This window comes from Anastrepha ludens, chromosome 3, assembly GCF_028408465.1.
Source record: "Anastrepha ludens isolate Willacy chromosome 3, idAnaLude1.1, whole genome shotgun sequence".
Classification (NCBI taxonomy): domain Eukaryota; kingdom Metazoa; phylum Arthropoda; class Insecta; order Diptera; family Tephritidae; genus Anastrepha; species Anastrepha ludens.
Window position 1 is genome coordinate 66,978,012 of NC_071499.1, and position 27,274 is coordinate 67,005,285.

The 27,274-nt window shown below is 35.1% G+C and overlaps 1 protein-coding gene across 1 annotated transcript in view; it reads right to left on the reverse strand.

The window, feature by feature from the left end:
- The window catches only part of LOC128858150 (O-acyltransferase like protein), a 58,758-nt gene that overhangs the window by 7,029 nt on the left and 24,455 nt on the right, over positions 1 to 27,274 (reverse strand). The window contains exons 2-3 of the mRNA XM_054094161.1: positions 4,728 to 4,987; positions 982 to 1,160 (exon numbers count right to left, since the gene is read on the reverse strand). Coding sequence (XP_053950136.1) covers positions 982 to 1,160; positions 4,728 to 4,987 — 439 coding nt within the window. The remainder of the gene's footprint in view (positions 1 to 981; positions 1,161 to 4,727; positions 4,988 to 27,274) is intronic.

Genomic DNA, 27,274 nt, shown 5'->3' on the forward strand with positions numbered 1-27,274 from the left:
CGAACAAAAAAAAACAAAGAAAAGAAAGAAAATATATAAAAAATATGAAAGCACTTAGCTACACTTTTGAAAATTGAGCAGTTTGGTGCAAGACGATTTCGTTCAAGGCGGTGCCACTTTTGTTTCTTGATTGTTAAAGTGGCCTGATTCTTTGTTGTTGCTTTGTTTGCTTACATTCTCATGGACATTTTGACAATCAGTACACAAAATTGCAAGAACAAAATACATGTAAATGTTGTTGTTACTCTGGTGCCACCATCTTTAATAGATTCGCCTTAATTAATATATTTCAATATATTATTTTAATTTAATATATACAAATTTAATATAAATAATTTGAGACACTGTGGCCAAGATTTTTAAATTTAGTATCTTGAACTAAGCGGGCTCGGTATACCACAGCCCTCCAAGTCCGAATTATTTAAATTAGGCTCTTTCTCAAAAATGTGAGCAATTTTACCTGGAATTGCACTGCCCTATTCTAACTATACAGTGGTGGTAATAAACGAATGAGGAGAAAATACTTAATTATATGCAACTAAGTACTGCATGTACTGGCGGCCGCCGTAGCCGATTGGGTTGGTGCGTGACTACCATTTGGAATTCACAGAGAGCACGTAGGTTCAAATCTTGGTGAAACACCAAAATTAAAGAAAATCATTTTTCTGATAGCGGTCGCCCCTCGGCAGGCAATGGCAAACCTCCAAGTGTATTTCTGCCATGAAAAAGCTCCTCATAAAAATATCTGCCGTTCGGAGCCGGCTTAAAACTGTAGGTCCCTCCATTTGTGGAACAACATCAAGCCGCACACCACAAATAGGAGGAGGAGCTCGGCCAAACACCCAATTATGTATGCAAGTATGCATGTATGTGTGTATGTATGTATGTAAGTACTGCATGAGTACAAAAATTTTACCTAAAGGATTTCGGATATAAATGAATTTAGTATGTTAGAAGTATAGATTAAAAAATTAATCTCACATTAAAATCCAAAATGTTCGGTCGTCGTATAGGTTGAATTTCTTGTTGCTGGGCATTCGCACATCCAACACTTTAATATTCCGCGTCTCGGTGGGCTGCTGTGTGAATTCTGCTAACGTGTTAACTTCATTGGTAGAACAGCTGGAAGGTAAACAAACGCCAACGTAGATGGTTCTAGTCTAAAGTGCAAATTAAATATAATATATATATGAATTAAAAAAGTTTACAAACGTGGTTATGTGTGACTCTATAATAAAAAGTAAAACTGTTAAAAAAAGCTATCTTCAATTAACACCTTAGTGCTATCAAATAAGTTAAGACAAACAATTATTAGTTTATGGAAACAAGTTTTGGGAATTAGCGAAATTGAAAAGCATACAATTTGCTCAAGGATGGGGGATATGTCCGTGAATGGACAAATACGAGTTGAATGTGAGAGTAACTAAAAATGATTAACTAAATATGTATGTAAGTACTTAAAGTTCTGTTGTGTGAAATCAAAATGGCAAGTACAGGGTCTTTTAGCATCGGTTTTTTTTTAATTTTTTAATTCAATTAAAAATTAAACATTTCAAAACGACATCGCTAGACTATGCGCATCAAACAGTGTTGGTAAAATTTTTCTATTTTCCCAGATATGCCGTTTTTGCCGTGAAGTTTTTTGTTTTTACTTCTCGCACCCTTTCAGCACGATGTGGATTTTCCACAACGTTAGAAGATGTACCAGTAAACTTTGAAAAATGTCAAAATAAAATATTGCTAAGTAAGAAGTTCGAGCTTGATAGACCATATTGCTATTAGGTTTGTTCGGCTGTTTTTCAGTAAATATTAGTTGTGTTCGATAACAAAACTAACCATTCCCAGCTATTAATCCAAATCAAGAGAAAAGTAAAACAGCAAAAGAGTTCACAAAGGGAAAATTTGACTTTACTTGCAAAAAACGGTAAAAGAACACATATCAGTTTTTGTTAAAACATTTTTGGGATGTCCAAAAAAAACACAAAAATACTTATATGCCCTTGTTTTCTGTTGGTAAATTTTCCATTTTATCGTTTCTGACAGGAAATTGCAAATTTCAAACCCGAGCCAGAGCACAAAAGACCAGAGGCGCAAAAAATAAATTTCTTTGCTTACAAAATGTTCAGTCATATGCTTTCAGATTATATGCTTTCGTGATGGATAATTTTTGCTGTCTAAAATTTCTCCAGTACAAAATGAACATCTCTCTCACATCGAGCGGTGACTTTGCTCTCTGAATTTTTTAGTGATGAGCAAGTTTTTGGCGTTAACTAATGAGTACTGGGAAAAATTAGAAATAATTATAACCAATTTTTAAGTTATCGAACACGATACCTCTTCGTTTCACCAAGCGTTAGCAAGGGACGAATAGATGAAGCTACTAGTATAAATCAACATATCTTGGTAGCGCTGGAAACGAACTGCCAAAAATTACATTTGTTTGGGAAAATAGTGAGTTATGCCAGTTTTATGAGGTATAACCGTACTCGCTAGCGGCGAATCTTGCTCGATAACTTTGTTGCTGGTTTCACATGCAAATTTTTCGCTAAGCGAGCAGAGCCCAGACATAAAAAGCAGAAAAGTGGCGAATCGAAGGCGGCTTATTATTCAGCAGCGCAATTCTGCCATCTTTCCATCTGATATCTTTCAAAGAGACAAATATTCAAAATAGTAAATGTACAGAATCCAGTAAAAATTGTTGGTTCCGCGGTTAGGTGATAGTTTTTTTACAATGAAAATCAAGAGTGAAATAAGAAAAGTGGAAAAAAGCCGCTCATAATGTATTCTCGAGGCACATTTCGTTAAGTCTAAAGTATATTTACTGACGTCTTTCATATCATATGGTATTTATTTTTCCCAACGCTAAATTAAAATTTTCTGATTTGTATAAATTGAATTTTACCTGCTTTTAATGAGTGGTTTTTTAAGCAAGAAAATTATACTGAGAAAAATTTTCCCAGCAGAAATTTGCAGCTATCTCACATTATTTCGCTCTCGGTTTTTGGTTCCTCTTGCAACTTTTTGCATTAGGTAAACTATCAGACACTCGACTTACTGTTTTTGAAAGTAAAAATGATATTTATTTGAAAATCTCTAATGTTTTTATTGTAATAAAGAGTGTAAAGACGAGTAATGAAACATTCGATGAAATTTAGAGCATATTGAAATTTTTGATATCAGTTCTTGCTAAGTTGTGTTACTGTATGCGGTCGCCGTAGCCGAATGGATTGGTGCGTGACTACCATACGGGATCGCGTACATTCGAATCTCCGTGCATGAACATCAAATACTAGAAAGCGACCCTCGGCAATAATTATATGCCAAGTAAAAAATTGCCTCAAGCTCAAAATATCACAACTAGGTATGAGTATACAGTTCTATGTGAATTTATCAAGATGCCTTATATTGTATTGGGAATGGGAATAAGTTTCCGTCCTTTCTTAGCCAAAGTTACGAATTATTTAAACAATTAAATGCTACTTAATATTATGTGAAGTATGGGCCGTTGGAAGCTGCAACTTTATTCCATCTTTCAGGCAGCATACGGATTCATCTAACGAAAAATTCGAGTTCTTTTGACTTGATCGATTCATTGAGCCAGTTTGCGATAGTCTCGTAAGAAGTGTACCGCTCTCCAGTAAGAGCTAACAGCATTGATCGGAACATATGGTAACCTGAAGGTGCAATGTCTGGGGAATACGGCGGGTGGGGCAAGATTTTCCAATTCAGTGCCTCTAAATATTTCTGGACAGATTTAGCAACGTGTGGCGTGGTGTTGCCATGCAGAAAAGTCAGTTTGTCATGTCTACCGTGTAATTCCAGCCGCTTTTCTTTGAGAGCTCCATTCAAAGTCATTAGCTGCAGTCGGTAACTATCGCCAGTCAAGGTTTCAGATGGCTTAAGGAGTTCATAATTGATGACACTCTTCTGATCCCACCAGATGCACACCAACTATCGATGGAATTGGTTCACCTCGCAGGCTCCAACTTTTTCGACGCTTAGGGTTATCATAATAGATCCATTTTTCATCGCCAGTGACGATGATGCCGTTCAAGAAGCATCTCACACGTCACCAAACGTCTCTCGATATCCCTCTCCTTCAATTGATGTGGCATTCAGTTTCCTGCCTTCTGGGCCATTCCCATCGCGTGCAAACGTTTACCGACGGTTGATATGTCAACACCCGACTCTTTAGATCGTCAAGGGTTCGACATGCGTCTGTAGTTGAGTATCTTCGGATTTTGTCGGTTCCCCTTCGCGATCTTTATCACTCACGTCGAAATTGCCACTTTGGAAGTGTCGAAACGACTCTTTACAAGTTGTATTTCTTGGAGCGTGATTACCGTAAATATTGATCAATATACGACACGTTTCAGCTGCACTTTTCTTTAAAACGTATAATGAAGCATGACTTCCCATAAATGCTGTTTTTTCGGGACGAGTGTAGACATTTTGACGTCAGATAAAAAAGGATCTTCACGCTACAAACGAGTGCCAACTACTGCGTTCTAGACCTAACATATACACTTTCAAAGCACCGGTATATTACTAGTAGTATTACTACTACTACAGTATACTATATTACTAGAGCGAACATAAAAATAGTATCAGCAGCAACACTTCTTTTACGGGGCGGAAACTTATTCCCATACCAAAAACTTTGATAAAATCTTAAATTGAAATTATTGTACCTCTATAAATAATTATTTTATATTAAACATATTTACCACAAATATCGGAATCGTTTCATTCACGAATAGTTTTATAACGAAGAAACCCGGAACAAATGTTGGATTCTCATTGTAGACCGTTGTATAGATCTGCGTATGCGCTTTGGTAAACGGTAAGCCCGAGTTTTTAGCATTCCTTGCTTTTAATCTGTCATCTTCATCCTCGTGGTAAATTGATTCACATAGCGATAGCGAACCTAACCAATAGTTATTCCCATAGAAGAAGCCAGATGTATAATGACCGGAAGCATCATCCACTGAAAAGAGAAAATTGTACGTGAGTTTGAGGCTGCCATACACAGTTGTAAACGTATAAGCATTGTAAACACAACTTAGATACATTTCTTTACTATAAAATAGAAAGAGAAAAGAGAAGCCATTGAGAGGGATATGTTTTCAAAGCTAAATAAAGGATAAATAATATATTAGGTGCGCAACTAAGTTCCCGCTGTTTGTCAACAGATGCCCCAGCAGTGTGTGCTAGTCGATTCTAACATAACCTAAACGTCATAAACCAAGCTTAGACATATGGTAAACAAACTGCTTCGACACATTAGTGATTTTGTTTTTGATTTTGTGAAAATGACTGACCGAATAATCGTCATATGCGGGAAGTGTTGATTTTCCTCTTTCATTCGAAAAAAACGGCGGCTGAAGCGCATCGAGAGCTACAGAAAGTTTAAGGAACTGCTGTTTTAAATGAAACAACGTGCCGAGATTGGTTCCGTCGCTTCAGAGATGGTAATTTTAATGTTGACGACTGTCCGCGTTAAGGAAGGTCAAAAACCTTCGAGACGCTGAATTGGAGGTATTGCTCAATGAGGATCCGTGTCAAACGCAAGAAGAGCTTGCTTCAGTATTAGCAGTTACCCGCCAATCCATTTCCAAGCGATTGCATGCTTTGGGAATGGTTCACAAACAGGGGACTTGGGTTCCTTATAAGTTAAAACCAAGGGATGTTGAACGTTGTTTTCTTCATCGCATCGTGACTGGTGATGAAAAATGGATTCATTATAGCAATCCAAAGAAAAGAAAGTCATGGGGACTGCCCGATCATTATTCTACGTCATCGCCTCGGCTGAATATTCACGCTGCGAAGGTTATGCTATGTATTTGATGGGACCAAGCTGGTGTTATTTATTATGAACTGTTAAAACCAAGCGAAACCATCACTGTGGATCAGTACCGACTTCAATTGATGCGATTAAGCCGAGCTCTGCGCGAGAATCCGTGGATGGCCTCAAAAGATGAACAGTTTTACAGCGACGGTATACAAGATCTACCAGAAAGATGGGAAAAAGTAGTAGCCAGCGGTGGACAATACTTTCAATGATTCACTTGGAACCATTTTTTCAAAATAAAGTTGTATTTCAAAAAAACAGCGAAAACTTAGTTGCGCACCTAATAATAAATAAAAAAATATACAGTGAACCAACGCTGAGTGAGTGTCGTAGTTTTTCTTGCCCTAGGGAGCTAGAGGAATTAAGTAAAAAGAGAAATAAAGATAAAATTTATTTTAAATGTATTGCTAAGCAAATAATACAGAAGGGCTTAGCATTTTTATCATTACTATTATTATCACTGAAGGAGTCAATATTTCTTTTATTATTTTTTATTAGTAAATATTTTCCTTAGCTGAATATGAGTAAATTGAAAATACAAGTCGTACCACTTCATAGTAGTCCAGTGGGCGATTGAAATCCTCATTAATGAGGTATTCAACCAACGTTGTAATGTGAAAATTCAAATGGCCAAACCTACAAGTAAGATTTTCTTCAAGTCAGTAGTTTTTGTCATTGTAACTATCACAAAAAATAAATATTTGTAAACACTCACACATACATATATATAATATGATGCTAGCACGCTAGCATGCATATGGCATACATTGAGTATCCCGGTTTAGTTTATAGCTTTTTAACTAGTATTTGTGTTTAAGCGATTGCATAACAGAAACGAGATTTCTTGCCGCTACTTCTTTTCCATTTTCTTTCGTACTTTTGCTTTCAAAATATACCGCAAAATATATACTTTGGCTACTTGTTTTTACTTTCATATTCCATTCGCGAAGCTTTTTTGAGGTCACCTCTCCGCTAATACTGGTTACAAATATTTTCTGCTATAAGCTTTATGCCTATAACGGTGTTACGCTTGCAATTTTACTTTTGCTGCACGAAGCGTGTTCCAAGTGACTAGCTCAAAAAATCTATTACTTGTCTGAAATTTTTCGTTTTGGTTTTCAGTTGCCGTGTCGCGTCATGGTATACAAGTTTTCCGGACCGGATCACTATTTATCAACGGCAGTGTGTTTTTTTTCCTTCCATTTCGTCGGTTATTAAGCAACAATCTTTGTTGTTAGTTTCCTAGACCTTGGCCAAGAAAATGAGCCAACAGATGACGGTCGGAAATTCAATGAAGCAATTACATTGAATGTTACATTTGGTGAATTATGTATGCACACACACAAGTGCATATACATATATAGTATACCTTCACTCGAGTACATACATACATCCATATATATGTATAACAGCCAACCACAGGCTTCCGTTTGCGATTTTCCGTATTATGGAAGTTGCTGGCCAAATACCGTGACCATGAACTGACAAATAGTTCGTGTAAAGTGACAGCCACGGCAAGCTGAGACAAGACACATCAGAGCTTAATTGCAGTTGCATGCAAATTTTATTTTCATATCATAAATGCTGAGTCTCAAAAATGCAACGCTTAAAAACTCTAAGATGTAATAAAAGAATATTGATGAATAATTGGCTGCATAGAAAGAAAGGAGATTACCGAACTGCACAAAAAAAAAAAATTATCAAAAAATTCATTGAATCATTTCAGTTTGAAAATTAAAATATGATAAATTGTTAAGAGATTTTAATTAACCCTTGCTAAGTTGCAACATTTCTGAGTAGGTAGAAATTTAGTTTAGTTTATGCACCAACAATGGAATAACTTTGTTACATGAAAGAATCTGATCAGTGAAAACTGCCTCTCAAATAATTCTGAACAATTTGCATTTTCTTTTAATTTTTATTTTTTTCTGAAACCAGTTACCACATTTGAAATGTTTAAAAATTCTGCATTAAAAACTCTCCACACTTTTTTTTAAATTAATAATTCATTCAAAAGTTATTGAAATTTGCAAATTAAATAGCACCACAACTAAAATATTGATAATGGGACAATCAGGCGTGGTATAGGTGTGAAATTGTGCTACGAAGATTTGTTTTTATGCATATATTTTTACAAAGTGATAGGTATGGGAAAAGGGGGCGAAGCACCTCACATACAAACTGAAACCTTCATAGAACTTTTCTCTGAAACCGCTTATGCTAAGGTACTGAAATTTCATACAAAAGGTTTCGGTAGTAAAATTTCATACAAAAAGTACAAAAATCCATATTTTCAACCTCGAAAAGGGCATAAGCCATGTTAATTTTCATGAATTCAAAGGCACAATAGATGAATCTGTAGACACGTTTGGGCAAGCTATTTACAGATTTATGTGAAACAAACACGTAAAACAAACACAAACATTTTAGCTAATGCCAGTGTAAAGTGACAAAGAATGGATTTAAATATCCATCTTTCATACATGTCATATCAGATATGAAATTAGTAGCAATACTTTAGGGCTAAGAACGTGAACTGAACATAGTGATAAGTTTTGCCTATATAAGTTTTTAAAATTAATTTTAATTATTTATTTTATAAATATATATTTCCTTCTGTAACATTAACCACATAAGACCAACCTTAAAATTTTATGGATAATTTTTAAATAGAATTCAAAATTTTTGGAAAATTTTTGTCGAAAACAATTGTCGAACTAAAGGTTTGTGAGATATAAAACTGCATACACATATGCGTTTTTAAATTCAATTGATTTTTTTGAATATTTATAAATCTTGTATAAAGTTGAAAATTTCGATCAATATGGTGTTTGTATAAAAAGTAATTGAGATTAAAAAATAAATAGTTAAAACTTGTCAATTCGTGTTGCTTTTATAATTTTGCAACTAACTATACTTACATATATAAATTGCAATTTATGCAAAAAAAATTTTAATTGTCAAAAAAGGTGCCAGAAAATGCGTGCGCGAACGTACGTGGTTAATGTAAGAGGCGTCGTGAAAGCGAACTCAAAAAATATAAACAAAACGTGAATGCGCGTAATTTTCGGAATATCCGTCGTTTGGATGACTCACATTCCTGTCTTTATTTTCATTTATTTTGTTAGTTCAATTGAAAGAATAAGAAGAGGGAAACCAAATTTCTTCAATGAAAATTGCTTGAGATATGGTCATGAAAAATTACCGGAAATTCTCTGAGGAAGGGCAGGCTAGGTTACGGTGGTTGCCACTATCCATAAGGGTGTATAGGTTGCCCACTAAGGCCTGAAGTTCCATTGTGATACCACTATTTAGACTCAAGTTCCAACCTCTCCAATATGGTGCAACTACCTCGCCCCTCAGACAAATGATGAAACATTGACTGTGGGCGGTCACCGATTCTAAGCTTCCAAGACAACCAAAAAAGGAGGAATTTGGAGGGCGATTCGCGTGCTAGCAAGAACGGAACAGTGGCAGAGGAACTGTTCAACGCTCACCACTTCCTCTTCGTTTCTGCAATTATGACAGAAGTCATTTGAGGGAAGCCTCATACGTTTCCTATGTGCGCCCATTTTGCAGTGCCCGGTGATGATAGCAACCACGGTACTGATGGAATGTTGGCCTAGATTGATGAGAGCCCTACTTCTGTGCTCATTTCTTCTCGGCCAAAGCTGTCCAGTTACCGTACAAGTTCAGATCCCCTCCTTGCCAGTTCATCCATGATGGCACTTCCAGGAATGATGAGCAAGTGTAAGAGCTAACAGAACGTTTTGTGACCGGTATTACTTTAAGACTAAGAGCTACACACTGGTGTCTAACGTGAAGAGCAGATTTGCATTATAGCTTGGAAACTTTTCTATCCAAGTAAAGGATAGAAATAGTATTTTAAATCAGAGAAGTTGAAGCATCCGATTCGACAGTGATTGTCGACGTACCCACGACAGTCGGTTCTAGGTAACCGGAACGACCCAGATTTATATCCGACCAAGGACTGTCACTTCAGCAGCATTCCTCGTATATGCACGGGGAACGTTTATGCTGCTACAACAACAACAACAACAACAACAACAGTGAATAACGAAGGCGACTGTAGCAAAATATGTATGTATCGCTGGCGGCCGCCGTAGCCGAATGAGTTGGTGCCTGACTACCATTCGGAATTCATAGAAAGAACGTAGGTTCGAATCACGTTGAAACACCAAAATTAAGAAAAACATTTTTCTAACAGCGGTCGCCTTTCGGCAGGCAATGGCAAACCTCCGAGTGTACGAGTATTTCTGCCATGAAAAAGCTCCTCATAAAAAAATCTGGCGTTCGGAGTCGGTTTAAAAATAAAGATCCTTCCATTTGTGGCACAACATCAAGGCGCACGTCACAAATAGGAGGAAGAGCTCGACCAAATACCCAGAAAAGGGTGTAAACGCCAATTATATACCTTCTGCTCAAATATGAACGAGACGTTATCAATAAAACGGTCCGCGGATGACATATGGCAAAAATAAATTTTTTGTTTTTTGGTAGGACTGTTATAAGCTTACATGGCAAATTTCAGCGTGATATGTCACATAGTTTGTTTTCTGACTGTAAACAAGTCAAGCTCGAGGGTATTCTTCGAATTTAACGATTGGAAATTCAAGTTGAACAAAGAATTTGTTTGAAATTTTGTTATTCCAACAAAATTTCGGCTTCAGACGCCTTAAAAATGTTGCAGACAACCTATGGGGACTCTGCTCTATCGCGTGCACGTGTTTTCCAGTGGTACAAATCGTTCAAAGAGGGCCGTACATCGGTTGAAAACTTGCCCAAAAAACCACCCCAAAGACGCTCAAAAATTAAGGTTATGCGGACTGTTTTTTTCGATTACGAAGGTGTGGTGCACTCGGAGTTCCTTCCGCAAGGCCGATCGGTTAACGCTGAATATTATTTAGACGTTTTACAGCGTTTGCGCGGGAACATTCGTCTTAAAAGGGAGGAATTGTGGGACGACAAGTCATGGTTCTTGCATCACGTTAATGCACCAGCTCACACATCACGTCTTGTTCGCGATTATTTGAACAAAATTAATGTTAATATCGTTCCGCAAGCACCGTATTCGCCTGATATGGCTCCATGTGACTTTTTCCTGTTTCCCAAGCTCAAGTTGCCGCTCCGTGGAAAACATTTTGAGACAATTGATAGAGCAGAGTCCCCATAGGTTGTCTGCAACATTTATAAGGCGTCTGAAGCCGAAATTTTGTTGGAATAACAAAATTTCAAACAAATTCTTTGTTCAACTTGAATTTCCAATCGTTAAATTCGAAGAATACCCTCGAGCTTGACTTGTTTACAGTCAGAAAATAAACTATGTGACATATCACGCTGAAATTTGTCATGTAAGCTTATAACAGTCCTACCAAAAAACAAAAAATTTATTTTTGCCATATGTCATCCGCGGACCGTTTTATTGATAACGTGTCGTTCATATTTGAGCAGAAGGTATAAAGACAGTAGAGTACTGCGATGAAAGAATGAGCTGTATGAGTTTTATAGCAGCACAGGATCCCTCATAACAGTCGCTTTTAAGCGGTCGTATAGTTTCCCTACGATATTTTTATAACTATATCTGTTATTCTAATAACCAAGCATTTTGTTTTAGTGTATAATGTTTCATCTTTCGCCAAATTCCATTTTCAGTATTTTTAATTATTTTTTTAAGTCTTCGATTTATATGCCATACGTAACTGTAAGTACATATGTACATATCCCCTCCTAACTATGAAGAATAGTTTACATGCCAAATAGGTTAAGCCATTAAACTTCTAAATTTACCGCAATAAAACTTATAAAACTGATTTACTATTAGGATTCCACAATGTCGATGTGATATTTTTTTTAAATTCACAATAAGAATTCATTCGCATGCGTTTAATGGGCAGCAAACATCAATGCTAATGGTGCGTCGAAAGAATTATTTTTTAAAGTGGCTATTAAGTGCGGAGAGTTTTTCAGAACGCTTGACGCATTATAGTTCTTATATGTAACCAAACGTACTCATGCGTATGTACACAATTATTTGTGTATATGCATAGGAATATAACCGGCAGCAAATTGAGCCATTACGCGCACTCAATCGCTTACTTTTATTCTTCACAAATGCCAACCATATATACATTTTTTTTTATTATTGTGGAAAATTGGTTATAAGAACTCATTTGTTTTCAATTAATGCTCTTTACTTATTTCGGTTCCAAAATTATTGGTGCCTTTTAAAATGTTCTAGTAAGTAAGTTGTTTCTTTCAGCAAGCTCGATGGAAAGTGATATTAGGCTATTTGCTATGCTATTTTCATGAACAATTTGACTTTTATGATTCACGTAAAGTGTATTTCATACAAAATTTGGAAAAGTTTCAAGGTTTTTGGAGTATTTGAAGTTTTTTTAAGTTTCAAGCAATACCTCTATTGACTTTACTTCTACGATGTTACACTTTCAATTGGTTCACCGAAGTTGACTTTACTTTTATGTTGTTACACTTTCAACTGTTTTGCCGAAGTTAAATGTCGACAAACGGGTAGATTTGAACCCGCTATTTATATTTGTGCGAATTTGTACCGAAATGCCGATACGAGGAGGGGCTTCAAATCAATTGTGTAATGAGCAGCGAATCAATTCAACAATTCAATTGAAGACTTAAGAGATCGGGCTCGAAGCAACGGAGATACCCCTATGATAGTGAATGGGAGCTGAGATGGAAGTAAAACTAGCATCAAAACTATATTTTTGTGTAATGAAAATAACAAGCCACCAATTTTAGTTATATAATCATTTGGAATAAAGCGCTTAAAAAGTATTTCTTATGTGGCTTCAAAGTGGATGCATGAAATTAGACGGATAGAGAACAGTATTCATCTGGTACGATCCAATAATTTTTTCTAATAGCGGTCGCCCCTCGGTAGGCAATGGTGAAAAAGCTCCTCATAAAAAATATCTGCCGTTCAGAATTGGATTGAAACTGTAGGTCCTTCCGTTTGTGGAACAACATTAAGACGCACATTACAAATAAGAGGTGGAGCTTGGCTAAACACCCAAAAAGGGTGTACGCGCCAATTAAATTAAATTAATGGTAAAATTATTTCATCAATTTGATAGATGGTTTGCTAGGAAATTAGTGGGTTTTTCGCAATAACTATTATTAAAAAAAATAAAATAAAATAAAAAAATTCCGTGCAATAAATAACAATTGTGAGCTATTTATAGTTTTTAGTATTTTCGCTAAAAAGTGTATATAAATATTTTTAAATATTAGTTAATGTAAAGACTTTTTAAATTTTAACTTTAAAAACTTTCTAGACCGGATTGAGTATATAAATATTGATTTTGGCATTATGTAATTGTGTATATGGGACATCTAAAATGTGAAAATTTTAATCCAGTTGGACTGGACTCGGATTACTTAATGAGAGAGTAAAATGTGGCTAGACAAGGAAGAGATCTTCAAAAGGCATTATTTTTTATACAGAAACAGGTTGAATAAAATAACAGTATCTGTATGGCGAGCGTATTTCTGCCATGAGAAATGTCCTCATAAAAAATATCTGCCGTTCGGACTCGGCTTAAAACTTTAGGTCCACAAATAGGAGGATGAGCTCGGGCAAATACCCAAAACGGGTGTAAGTACCAACTATAAATGTATATATATATATATATATATATATATTTGCAACCCCAAAAAAGAACAAAAATGAAAAGCATGCCTTTTTTCATCAAATTAATTATGCGAAAAATGTGAAGTTTCCTAAATTAAATCAGCTATCAGTTTCGCGGCATAAATTAACACCAATCACCAATTAATACAATAGTTTTTCGTTATTTAAATGTATAGAAAATGAAAAAAAAGTCCTGTTCAAAAATCATACAGGAAATTTTATTTATCTATCTCATAACGACGCCGTACGTCAATCATATTTGACACTTGTAAACTACACCAGCAATGGAGCGCGTGAAAATCAAAATCAAAAATACGATCACTCCAAATTATTTTGTTTTTATTTAGTAAAAAAGTTATTCAAAAACGAAATTGGATGATAAATTTTGCGCCACCTTTTACATTCCATTCAAATACATACATATGTTCCATTTAAGTTGCAAATTATTAAAAAACGGGAAGAAAAATTACGCGATTTGAAATAGCAATGGTCTGGTGTCACTACAATTTCAGCAGTGCGGAACCAGTGGATTTTGCTACAGGTGAATTTCTAGTGTACGTTGAGCGCATACCTAAACATATAAGACGATGCCGATGTAAGTGCTGAAAACGCATATGCATGCATATGTATATGTATATGTACATACCCACATCTTTATGTAGTTATAACTATAAATATCTTAATAAGTGTTTTTTTTGGATAAAAAATGCTTTGAGCAATTTTGAATAACATTTGGCCTGCTCGGTACTTAGGGTCATTACCAATGGGGCTAATGTCGGGCATTTGCGAGATTAACCGCCTCCATAAGATGTAATTGCCAAAAAAATAGTACAATAATGCTTACCAAGTCGGAACATAAAATATCATAACCCTGAACTCAGATGATCGTATTGACTTTTGTTTTAATAGTGTCAACATTTGCACTTTTAAACCAAATTGGTAAAAATATGTAAGAAAGTTGTGCTTTGAATATAAAAAACTAAATATAATCTTTATTATTTAATATTAGTGCAGATTACTTGTTGAGGGCTTTAAGAGTTTTCAAATAAAAATGATTTTATATTCAAAAAATAAGTTCATTAGTATTGCGCAGTCAACCCCGGATGCTCAATACGTAAGTAAAAAAAAGGGTAAAAAGTGATATGTATAAATTTATTATCTAGAAAATGATTTTTATGAAAACAAAATATTACATATAAATGTATCGTAATATCGCAATAATTATTAACATAAAAAATCGTAAATTTCTCCTAATTATTTTAATACTAAAGTACAAATTACCTTACAGATTAAATAAAAATGTAAAGAAAAGCAAGCCATATTTGACAACTTAAACATTAGCATTACATTTAATTTTTTTACAAAATTAGATCTAGAGAAAGCGAAATCAAACAGGCTGGTATTGGATAATGAGTTATAGATGCATTACTGGCAAATTTAGTCTTAAAATTTTCCCCATAAAAAAGGTTAAAATTGCGAAGACTTCTTTATGGAATATTAAATCTTTTCCGCTCAAGCCTTTAACAACACTGAACATAAACGAAAGTGAAAGAACTGCCCTTCTCTTTTATAAATATTATAATTTAATTAGCTTTAGGCGAGAATTATAGGATGGAACAGGGCACTCAAATTGTAGGGAACGTAATGCCTGTCTATTAATCGGAAGTTGGCCCCGAGGTATAACAGCGTACCTAAGTGAGAGCGAACAAGTGCCGTAAACAGCAGTTTAAAGGTATACGGATTAGGACATTCAAATATATGTACATACATATTGCGGCGAATGAAGCCTAGCACCGAATACGATTTTCAAATAATAAAATTAAAATTTCGTATGGAATGAAACTCCAAGATCTTTAAATTCTGTTACACTTTGTAATACAGTATTAGAAATGGTGTAGGTTTATTTAAAAATGCACTGACGCCACGAAAATGTTAAATTAATTTTTATTTAATATTCAAAGACAGACGCGACCTCTCGCACCAACGATGAAGATTGTTCAAGTCGAGTTGAAGCTTCTGAGCATTGACTGAGTCCTTAACTGATGAGAAAATTTTTAAATCATCCCCGAAGAGCAAGAAATTAGAAGAAGTAAAACATTTGCTTATGTCATTGATAAAAATGGCAAAAAGAAGTGACCCAAAGATGCTCCCTTGGGGGATACCGGACGTATGTAGCAATAAAATGGTTCAATAAAACTCTATGCATTTTTTCCACGCACCGTCTGTCCGTCAAATATCTCTTAAACCAGTGTTCATATACTTTTGGCAGTTTGTTTTAAAAATGTTTACATCTTTTTCTTAGTAGTTGCTGCTGCAAATTAGTTTATATAGTCTGTAAGAATCTGCCAATTCAAAGACTATATTAATAAATAGAAAACTTCAACCAGCTTTACGGCTTGTGCGAATTATTTGCAAAATTCACTTTGTTCACATTTGCGATGAGGTTCATTGGTATGCTAAAGAACAAAACTGCCTTATTTGGAGTGAGAATCCAAAAAATTCCAAAAAAATCCAAAAACATGTTTTGTTTGATGCGGTTGGCATGCGTGAGACAGAATCGGTGCATATTTTTTTCAAACAGAAGGCAGAGCCAATCTGTCACGTCATAAATTGCGTGCAACTATCACTTTATTTGAACGACCTTTTGTTAACTGAGTCATCTCGAAAATTATCTATTTAACTAGCCACTTTCACTTCTTTTGACTTGGGGTACGACAAGTCCTTGATCTATGCTAATAAGCTAGCTGCGGTTGTTGGTTTTCATAAAACGCAGTCGATGATCTTGATATGCTCGAAATTTAAAGATCAATGCAATACAAGCGAATATAAATGCGGCGAAGGTCATTGTGCAAGGAGAGTGTTCTGAATCACTTCCCATTATATCGAGTGTTCAACAGTGAGACGCTTTATCAACATTAAGATTCAATCTGGTCCTGCACGCAGCAATTACCGCACTAAATCCAAATGTGACTTTATACAGTAAGCCGTTCCAGCTTTGTACATATAGTATGCCTTATCATGGCAAAAAGCAGGAGTGAAATACAGAGCACTGTAGAAAAAGTACGAACTACAGGCTAAGAATTAATACAGAAAAAACGAATTTTATGGTCCCGTCCAGCTCCGGTTTAAGACATGATGACCTGCTGATCGGAGACTATGCATTCGAGAATGCGCAAGAATTTACCTATTTGAGTATCAAAATATCAGCCAATAACGATATGTCATTGACAATAAATGACAGAGTTTTAGCAGCAAATAAATCTTATTACTCTAATTTGAAACTGCTTAAGTCAAATTTATTATCTCGTGACCAAAAGTTAGGGATATATAAAGTCTTGATCCCGCTGTGCTTATCTATGGTTGCGAACTGTGGACGCTAAAAACTACTGACATTAATCAGCTAATGGTCTTCGAAAGAAAAATTTTACGAAAAATTTATGAACCATTAAGACTGCAGGACGGTACTTATCGAATAAGATATAATCATTAGCTGGAATTTTCAGCAAAACACGAAACTGTGATTAAATTTATAAAATCACAGAGGATAAGATGGCTTGAACACGTGTTTAGAATGCCCAAGGGGAGAGAAACTCGAAAGGCAGTTGAATTACGCCCTGCTGGAGGCCGAAGAAGAGGACGCCCTAGAAAAAGATGGCTCGAAGACGTTGGAGATGAAAGCTGAACGTGCTGTAATGGAAGGAAGTAGCCTTAGATAGAGACGGGTGGCGAAAGTTTGTGAATAAAGCAATGGTCCGTCCACCAAGGTCTGTGATGCTAAGAAGAAGAAGAATACAAGCTGAAAGCTAATAAACAGAGTTCTTTAGTTCCAAAAAAATGCACCCCTTAACCAAACTAGAGTATAATTTATGATATTGTGGCGCACTAATCGGTTTTGGCTCCCGGAAATTGGGAAAGTGCCATAAATAATATACAATATATGAAATAAACATGAGCAAAGGTAACTGACAACCTCTGTTATAGGATGTCTATATGCCGCTTTCTTTTTCTCTTTCATGAAAAGTCATCTTAGCTTTTGACTTGTACATAGATGGTTTCTCTAATTGGAGTGAGAAGGTTTAGCAATTAGCCTTACTAAAACGAGTTGTCTTTTCACGTATCCGAAACTCACTCTTCCAAGATTGACTGTATATACAAGGTGGCACAAAATTAATCATCCAATATTTTTTTTTTTAATAATTTTTTTACTGAGTGAAAAACAAAAATTATTTTGAGTGATGAAAATCTTTATTTTGACCTTTACACGCTCCATTTACGACGTCATTTGGAAAAATTAAACGATAGGGTGATTAATTTTCTGCCAACTTGTCTATATACATTAATATTTAAACGGTCTCCTAATAAAAAAATTATTATGTAAGGAAGTTTTTAAATGAGTTCTCAGCTGCTCCAAGGACATTTTCTAATATTATTATCTCGAGACCCGGAACCGGGGGATGACATTGAACTTAGAAGGCCTCAAATATGAAAACCTTTGCCAAAAAGATCAGTTTAAAATCCGTGCACAGAATAACAATGTGCACATGCTTAATTTTAACAATTTTTTTTTAGTATTTATTGCAATAGGTTGCATTACCAAGTTTATAGCGCCCTATATTTGTGAGACAACACCAGTCGGAAAAAATTCCAAAATTTAAAAAAAAGCAAAGCGCATGTAAGAGTGTTAAGTTTTACATCATATATATTTACATATATACGTATATATATATGAACGTATGTGCATAGTTAGCTCATGCCGTAGCAATGGAGGTCGAAACGATGTAAAAATACAATAATTACCAGAAATAATAACAAAAAAAAACAGTAATCTTTACGGTGAATGTGATGAAATTTCGCCTTGATTCAATTATTAATATGATAGTTGGTGTTGTTGTTGGTGGTGGTGTTTTATTATCGAACCAGCATCACGGAACCCAACCTGAACTGATATCAAGGCACGTACAAACACTGCACGAAGCGCGCAGCCACAACAACAACAGCAAATTAGCACAACTCTAAAAGATGCCAAATTTGTGTATATCAACAATTAAGAGCTAGAAATAGAGAGCGCTAAATTGAACTCATCTTGTATGTTTGTACTGCATATGTATGCATTTATGCATTTGTATTTAGCCACTACAATAAATGATGCAGCAAAGACAATATTGAATAAGAGATTTCTTTAAAAACTTAGTCAAAATGACCTTAAATGGTGCGCTTACGGACGGTGATGGCACTTTGAAAACACACACAAATACTTATATGTAAATATTTATGCACATATGTGCCAGCAAGACGATTAAAAATGGGCTAATGTATTTAAATATTATGCAAGCGCAAATTCATTTTTATGTAAACACCTGCATACATATGCACATACATCCATACATGTACCTATGCTTCCATCTGCGTTATGGCAATTAAAGTGCAAGTACATAAATATGATCAAGTTTAATTTAATTTATGCATTCACTGAAAAGATCCGTTATCAACTTTTAAAAAAGCTGGCTTCGTGTTATTCGAATTTTGCGCTAAATGCAATTTAGATATCCAAAAACAAGGGAGATAATTTTTTAGACTTACTTCCGCGTTTGTAGTATAATTATTTCGCATAATTTGGTATACAAAAATTGTTTCTCAAAATTTTCAACTAAATTTTTGATAACAAATATTTTAAAATTTCAGTACCTTAGCATAAACGTTTCCAGCTTTGCTAAGGTTTCAGTTAGTATGGAAGGTGCTACGCTCTCTTTTCCAATATTTGGAATTTTTCACTACAGGACAGGTATTGGCATTTGGGTAACTGTAGCAAACTTCATTGGCTTAGCTTTTGTGGTTCCGGAGAAAAGCGGTTTGGAGATTTCTGTTCATATGAGAGGTGCCACGCACCTTTTTCCAATACCGACCACTTTTCACCATAGGTACGGAATCTACAATTTATGCATTCATGCCAAGTTTCAGTTACTAAGTTAAATAGGTTTTAGAGCTATATTCGTTTTCACATTTTGGTCTATATGTAAGATGCCATGCCCCTTTCATTTCAAATTCTTTCGGATTTTCTCATGTGTATTAGAAAGTTCGTTTTCCGACGAAAAAAGTGGTAAACAATTATAAAGGGTGATTAAATTTCAAGGGCCGATGTTGAATGTGAACTACACCTAAACGTCAACGACACCGTTGGACTTCTATCTTCTAACAATTCAAGCGCTAAAGGATGAGATAATTCGGCACATTAACGGCATAGAACATCAATTATGCCTCAGCGTCATCGAAAATTTGGATCATCGGATGGAGGTGTGCCGCTGAGGCCGCGGCGGCCATTTGGCCGATATTTTATTGCATTCGTAATTGAGCTATACCAATAGTATCATAATAAAGAGAAATGATAATAATTTCTTCAAAAATTGTATTTTATTCCAAATCTACCTCGGCCCTTGAAACTTAACCACCCATTATCAGGGTTAACATTTTTGCACTAAAGAAAGTTATTTCCTTCAAATGCTTCATGAAAATCGGGCGAACGGTACACTGAAAAGGAAGTTTAAATATTTTGGTACGGCGCCTTTATATAATGAATGAGTAAGGCAAACATCAGCTGAGGATATCGGCCTAACCTGTTTCTAAAATATTTTTATGATACACAGAGTGCATACTCAACAACCGCATGCATGTATGTGGCTATAACTTCCTGAAACCATTATTTTTCTTTTTTCTGTTTTTCAGATAAGACATGGATGACTACAACTTAACTCAAGATATGAGGAGACATGTAGTTATCGTCGCTATATATCCAAATCACACCGATTTAGAAGTCTTTAATTTTCTTAAGTGCGCCCGTTCATTCGTTAATAAAGTTCGTCGTTAATTGGAAGCATCAAGCGGTGATGCAGAATCTGTTGCAAAACGCAGAAAGTACGAATAACGTTTCAAGACTGTAAAAAATAAATGCTTCGGTATTTGAAAAAGATAATAAATTCCTCTAGAGCATCTAATTAAAATAAGAAGGTAATTACTTTACTCTTTCAAAGTTATGATATTTCAAGTACGCATCCATTACATCTGTGGACACCGAACGCACATTTTCTATATGTACAACTTTTTTCATTTAATACACATTCGATAATATGACAAAATATTTCTTTATTTACAACAATAAGAACACACATTGAATTTATGTAATTTTTGAAGTAGTCAGAGACTTCGCGGCCGCCGCAGCCGAATAGTTTGGAGCGTGACTACCTTTCGGAAGTGCGAATATTTTAATCTCCGTGCGTGAAATACCAAAATATAAAAAAAAATTTCTAATTGACTAGAAAAGTTTTCTCTCGACGAACAAAACTAGCATTTCATAAGGCTTTCATCATGCCCGTCTTAGTACGAGTATATTGCGCAAAAGTTTGGACGATAGCGTCTCTTGATGTGTTTGAGTGAAACATTCTGTGCAAGACCTTTGCACATTGGCTATGACGAGTATGGAAGGCTATGAAGCAATGTGCTGCATGAGCTTTACTGCGACATTTGCATAGTGCAACCAATAAAAATCCAGCGACTCCGCAGGCTAGGTTATGTCTTCTGAACGGATACAAATGCTTTGGCACTAAAAGAACTCGATGCGATTCGAGCTGGTGGTAGCAGAGGAAGAGAAAGTTCTCCTTTGCGTTGAAAAGATCAAGTGGAGAAGGGCGTGGCTTTACTTGGTGTGCCCAATTGGTGTAGGTTAGCACTAGAAACGACTGGCGCGCTTTGCTAAACTCGGCCGAAATCGCCTAAGGGGCTATCGCGCCAGTCAAGGAGAAAAATATTTTTTTAATTAATTTTTTAAGTACTATGTGCTTTTATTTCACTAATAAAAAATTGCATACTTTCTAATTTATTTGTTGAAAATAATTATTTTATTATATATATATATTTTTTTTTTGCAGCACATCAAGAGCCTTTTGTTTAAGTTTTTTAAAATATTTAAATTATATTTCGCCTTGCCTTAGTTTCCACTTTTAGCTATTTTCAGTTATTTTAATAAAATTATCCTACAACCGAACACTTACAACTGTCACTTTTATTTACTAATATTTATTAATGAGTCGCCCTTTTGAGAATAACTTGATGCTGCGATTTTTATTATCAAAAAATCAAAAATAAAATCAACATCACTTGCTTGAACTGACATGGGTGCATACATATATTCATGAGTCTAGGTACGAAAGCGTAATTCGCGTTAATCAAATAAAAAAATACAACAATTACATACCTACATATTTGTTGAAGCTCAGACAATAACAATTATAACAGTGTTCGTGTCCTTAACTTCACGAATGTCATACTTATAAATATTTTTTGCAAGTTCATAAGTACATGAGTTTTATTTACAGACATAATATCAATAAATAAAGAAGATTGTAGTTGACATTGATTTTGAAGAATGTACCTCGTTATGAAAATAAAACGAGTACCACCGCGCAAAAAAAAATTAAAAATAAAAAAATTTCTGAAAATGCCAATTTGGTAATTATTTTATTATTTTAACGTATATATATTTTGATTTTATTTTTTAACAAACATATTTTTAAAAGAAATAAGCTTGTTCCAGATGCTTCGTTAATAAAATTTAAGCTGACAAATGAAAAAAAAAATTAAGTAAACATAATTTTTCTTTTAACATTGATTGTAAATTTATTCACTTACAATCAATATTAGTTTTAATACAACATTTCTAGGAGCGAAATAATTACAACTCATGACGAAAGACTTAAACTCATATGATAAAATATCCAAATCTTTTTGCACTCTTAGGTAACATTTTTTTTTTGGCTATATGAAAATAGCAATTTTTCACATGAGTTTTTTTATTATATGTGGTAACCGGCTAAAATTCGTGTGGGAGTGAAATATGTAGTTTGGATATATACAGTAAAATTTTACGTGAAATAAATTAGTAGAACATTTGAACCCATCAGCTCTCACAGGAAAGTTTCTGTTAGATACCTTTTTGAAAAAAATGTTACTTGGCAACGTCCCAAATTTTTATTAAAAAAATATCTTGAAATATGCTAGTGTTATATTTACACACCAAATATAAAATGAAACTCAAAAAAATTCTTTCATTTCTGATCTAACGAGAGTTGAAAGTTTTACTAAATGCGCCTAGGTTTTTCATACTGAGTTGGAATCGTTCCGGCCCCAGACAATGACCGTGAAATTGTTGCACAGTGTAATCAGCATCTTTAACATATTTTGGTTTTTTAATATTGTTTTTCTTTAGTTATTTAAATTGCAGAAGTTGGTGAATAAGAATTTCTTAATAGAAAAAAACATTCGCAACTGTGCGTTTCCTAATATACATTCTGTGTCAGAAAAAGGGAACCGCGATTATTCATGAAGTATAAAAGATATACAATTAAAGTTTTTTTTACATGAAAGTATGTACGAAACTACGCGTCGCAATTACTTATTAAACCGTGTAGTCTTCATCGTTGTCGAGTATAGCCTGGCATCTTCTTCATGCTTAGAACCAGCTTTTCTGCGTAGCTCGTCGACTAGGACTCATCGACTAGGACTCATCGACTAGGACTAGGAAACAGGACTAGATTTTGCTAACTTGATGCACGACTTGCTTTAAATCATGGACTGCTCTTTCGGCAAGATGCGTTTTCATAGTTCCCCACACATTTTCAATGGGGTTGGCGTGTGGGGACTGGGAAGGCCAGTTCAATACTATGACGCCATTTTCTTGTTTTGTTGTTTCTCAATGTAATTTTCTGAAAGCAGTGGTTTTGATGATGTGGGACGGTAGGATATGCGCGCCTCCTTCAGTCGACGTTCGATGGTGGTGATACTCACATCTATTCCCTTTTTAGCAAGAACTGATCGTGCTTGGCGTAGTCACAAAGAAGGGTCCCGCTTAAAAAGTTGAACGATCACTTTATCCTACTTTTTTGTCGTCAAGTCGCGCTCGGAATTTCGGCCCTTTCAAATGCGTGCAAAAAAATACCGCCTCAAAACGCACCGCGTTCTTTTCACTAATTTTTGTTTGGTTGCGTTTACGGGAAAGTTTCGAACGACACTAACCTGAGTCAGCACTGGCGTCGTAGCCCATGAGTGGGACTATTACGGAGCAATAAGCAGAACGAAATAAATCTTGAAGTTACAAGAAAAAACCGGTTCTTTTCTTCTCACACGAACTAATAATTGTAACTAGTCTTAATAATTGCAAAATTTTTAATTTGCCCGAATACCGATATAAGTTATTTTTCCAGACAACCAAGCGTAAATTTGTGAAAGCAATGTACGAGGAAAATGGTGCGGTGAATCTCAGGAACCCTATTACTATTATTAATATGAAACTTTATATCGGGTGTTTTTAAAGAGCTTGACAACTTAAAATGATAATACAAAACAGAAATTTTGTCGGAATGATTTATTATAGTCTGGTAGATAATTCTTTGATTATCCTCATTTACACAGACGGTTCTAAAACTTTAAACGAAGTGGGAGCAGCCAATCAAGTTGCAGGATCAGGGCAATATTTTTCAAGCGAAAGTTTTTGCTGTTGGGAAAGCCGCGGAGTAAGCCTGCACGAAAACTGCAAATAACTCAATAATTAATATTTACCTCATAATGTATTAAGTCCAAAAATGGCCAACGGAGCAAGGAAGCGATAGAAAGGCTAGCCTCAAACGGAAGGCTGCACATCTATTAGGTACGAAACGAAATAGTTGATGAGATGGCTAAAAGTGCGGTTAACTAAACTGACTCAATTCATACTTCAGCTCTCACGAAAAGGCTGCAGAACTATTATAGGTATGCTGACAGGTCATAATCAGAGGAAACTTTAGAGCACCTTCTGTGTATTTGTCCGGCACTATCAAAAAAGCTCGAAATGCCTGGGAGCCCCACAGTTTGAGGGTCGGAGGGGGAATCTCAAAAATAAATCATTTTGCACTGCTAAGGTTTGCTAAAAGCGTTGACATCCTACGTGATTTCTACTTTAAATTTTAATGAAGGTCAGCCTCTGGTATCGCTAGGGACCAAAAGGTCTATGCGTGGCTTAATTCCAGACGGATTGACATAACCTAATCTATGTAAAATTTTCCATGCATTCGAAATACAAGGGCTAATGAGTTGAGAATCGACGATTGTTCTGGAATAAAACTCAAGCTATAGTTACCGATATCGATAGTTTTCAGGCAGTTAAAAAATCACTCTATACAATATATAAGTTTAATATACAGTATATAAGTTTCCTGAGACTAATTTTTACTACACTTATGTGCAATAATATTAATGTTATTAATAGTGATTTCATTGAGCTTACTGTAGTTTAAAGTAAGCAGTTAAAGGCAAGCGATCATTTTGTTTTTATGGTTTTCGGGATGCAACCTTGGCACTTTGCGAGGCTTGTTAAATGCAAAGTTTTGTTCCTGCATCTTCAATATGGTACATACATATACTTGTATCCATATTTATATACTTTCGTGTTTATATATTCCATACATCCATATACATACATGCATACAGATGCATTCATACTAAAAGCAAATATCTACATACTAAATATATAGAATCCCATAAAAATATGGTGTTATAAGCTTGCAAACTTGGATATCTTTATGTCTACACACATACAAATTTGCCAAAAAAAAATTAATATAATTACTCACCTAATCTTGACTCAACTTATCTTGACTTCTAATGCGCTTCAGTGTTGTAGGTCATGTTTACCTGAACTTGGCCTTTCACATGATCACATACACACATTATTATTGTCAAAGCATCTGCCCACTCAATGTTCATTGTTATAACGGTTCAAGAGAAATTCAACATCGAACGTTAATATACAATTGAAACAAAAAAATAACCGAAAACTAAAGGTAAATAATTATCGCCTCTAAAACCAAACATAATTGGAGGCTTTCAGCAGTCATCGAAAGTTGGCGCAATGACTTTTAAATGGTTTTGCTGGGCTTCAACTTACATTCACATATACACACATGCGCAGATATGTAATAAATATTTAAATGTATGCTGCTACCTCTGGACGAGATTCGGCACAAGGTCGACTGGACAAAACCAATTTGAAATGGTATTAGTCGTACGACCATTATGCGCGTAAATAATTTTGTTTTAGTTGTTATTGCTAAAGTGTTGCCTGCAATCAGCAAAACACAAAGCAAGCAATATCTATGTATATATGCCTACGCAGCACATTTTTTCCAACGAATTGCTAATTCTTTTCGCTGCATTTGAGGCTGTTTTGATGAGCGCCAGCGCAGCCATTGCAATTACACATATACATATACGCACAATATGTACATGAAAAAAACAAATATATATATTTATATGTGTAGTAGACTGCATCAGATGTGGATAGGCTCCCTAAAATTTAAATGTTAACAAGTTTTTAATCACAATAAAAATACACGCTTGTTGTGTTATAAAAATCATGTACAGCTGAGCGTATGAGTAACATGGATTGGGTAAATCTCATCATCAGATATTTCATAATCCAAGTCCAACAACAGTTTTCGTCTTCTGAACTAAAAACGCAGCACAGCTTATGGAGCGTTGGATGCGCGTCATGGGTTTTAAAGTATTTACGCAAATATTGGTACAAGCGTACACATATCTATGTATGTGGATCTCATATGGATACTATGTAGTATCTATACATGCGCAAATCAATCTATGGTTATTTATACAGAGGAGGGTCTGAGGCAATTCGGCGACTTATAGTTAAATATGCTTAGTTAACACGAAAGTTTCAACAACACCATATAAGTGAGGAAAAAATTTAAAATGAAAACGAAAACGCAAAAGTAGCTCACGAATTGTGGCGCAAAGAAAATGAGTTAAGAGAAATTTACACTATTTTCAAACGTTTATTTTTTCAAGCTACTGGTTTTGTTTGCCTCTTGAGCCATATGGTATTGTGACAACTGTAAGTATGAAATTTAAATTTTAAGTTATTTTAAAGTCTATTCTGGTTCCATTGATTCTACTAAGTGACATAACTTCTTTAATCGACTGGCCGTAAATGTCATTGCCTCGGGCACTTTTGAAGTAAAAATACAATAAAAATGAAGTTAGTGTGCCAAAAGTGATTAAAAAGAGAGCAACTGTTTTCAAACAACTGTGTTTATATACATTAGTATTTTATGTACGCACGCTTTTTTGCGCGATTTACTGGATTTTAATAGACACAAACAAACCAATAATCAGATCCGTTGGCTGTTGGTTTCTAGTGACATATCGAATAGCAGGTATGCTGCTAAATACGAATGTGAGTGCAATACTATAGCGATGTTTTGGGAACTATTACTGTGAAAAAAAGAGGTTGTCTGTAAAGTCGGTTTACTGACGATAGTTTAACGTGACAACGTCATAAGAAAATATTGATGGAATGGTTGCAATTTTCAAAACAAAATTTTAATTTTATTTGTTTGATAGATATTTTGTATGGATATAGAGGAGGATGTAAATGGAATTGCAATGGGATAGGTCAAGTTACATTTACACAGACGTGAAAAATGACGAAACATTTATCAAATTCATGAAAGATATGTTCAATTTCGATTGTGCATCAGACGTTAATAAGTCAACAACACTAAGAGGCACCATCATCGATTTGCCTTTTTCAAGACACTTTAAACTCGAAACACTCCCTTTCATTTCCTACTTTTTCTATCATCGTCCTATTCTCAACAGAGAAATGGTTCCTTACCATGCACACAGGAAGAAGGCATATG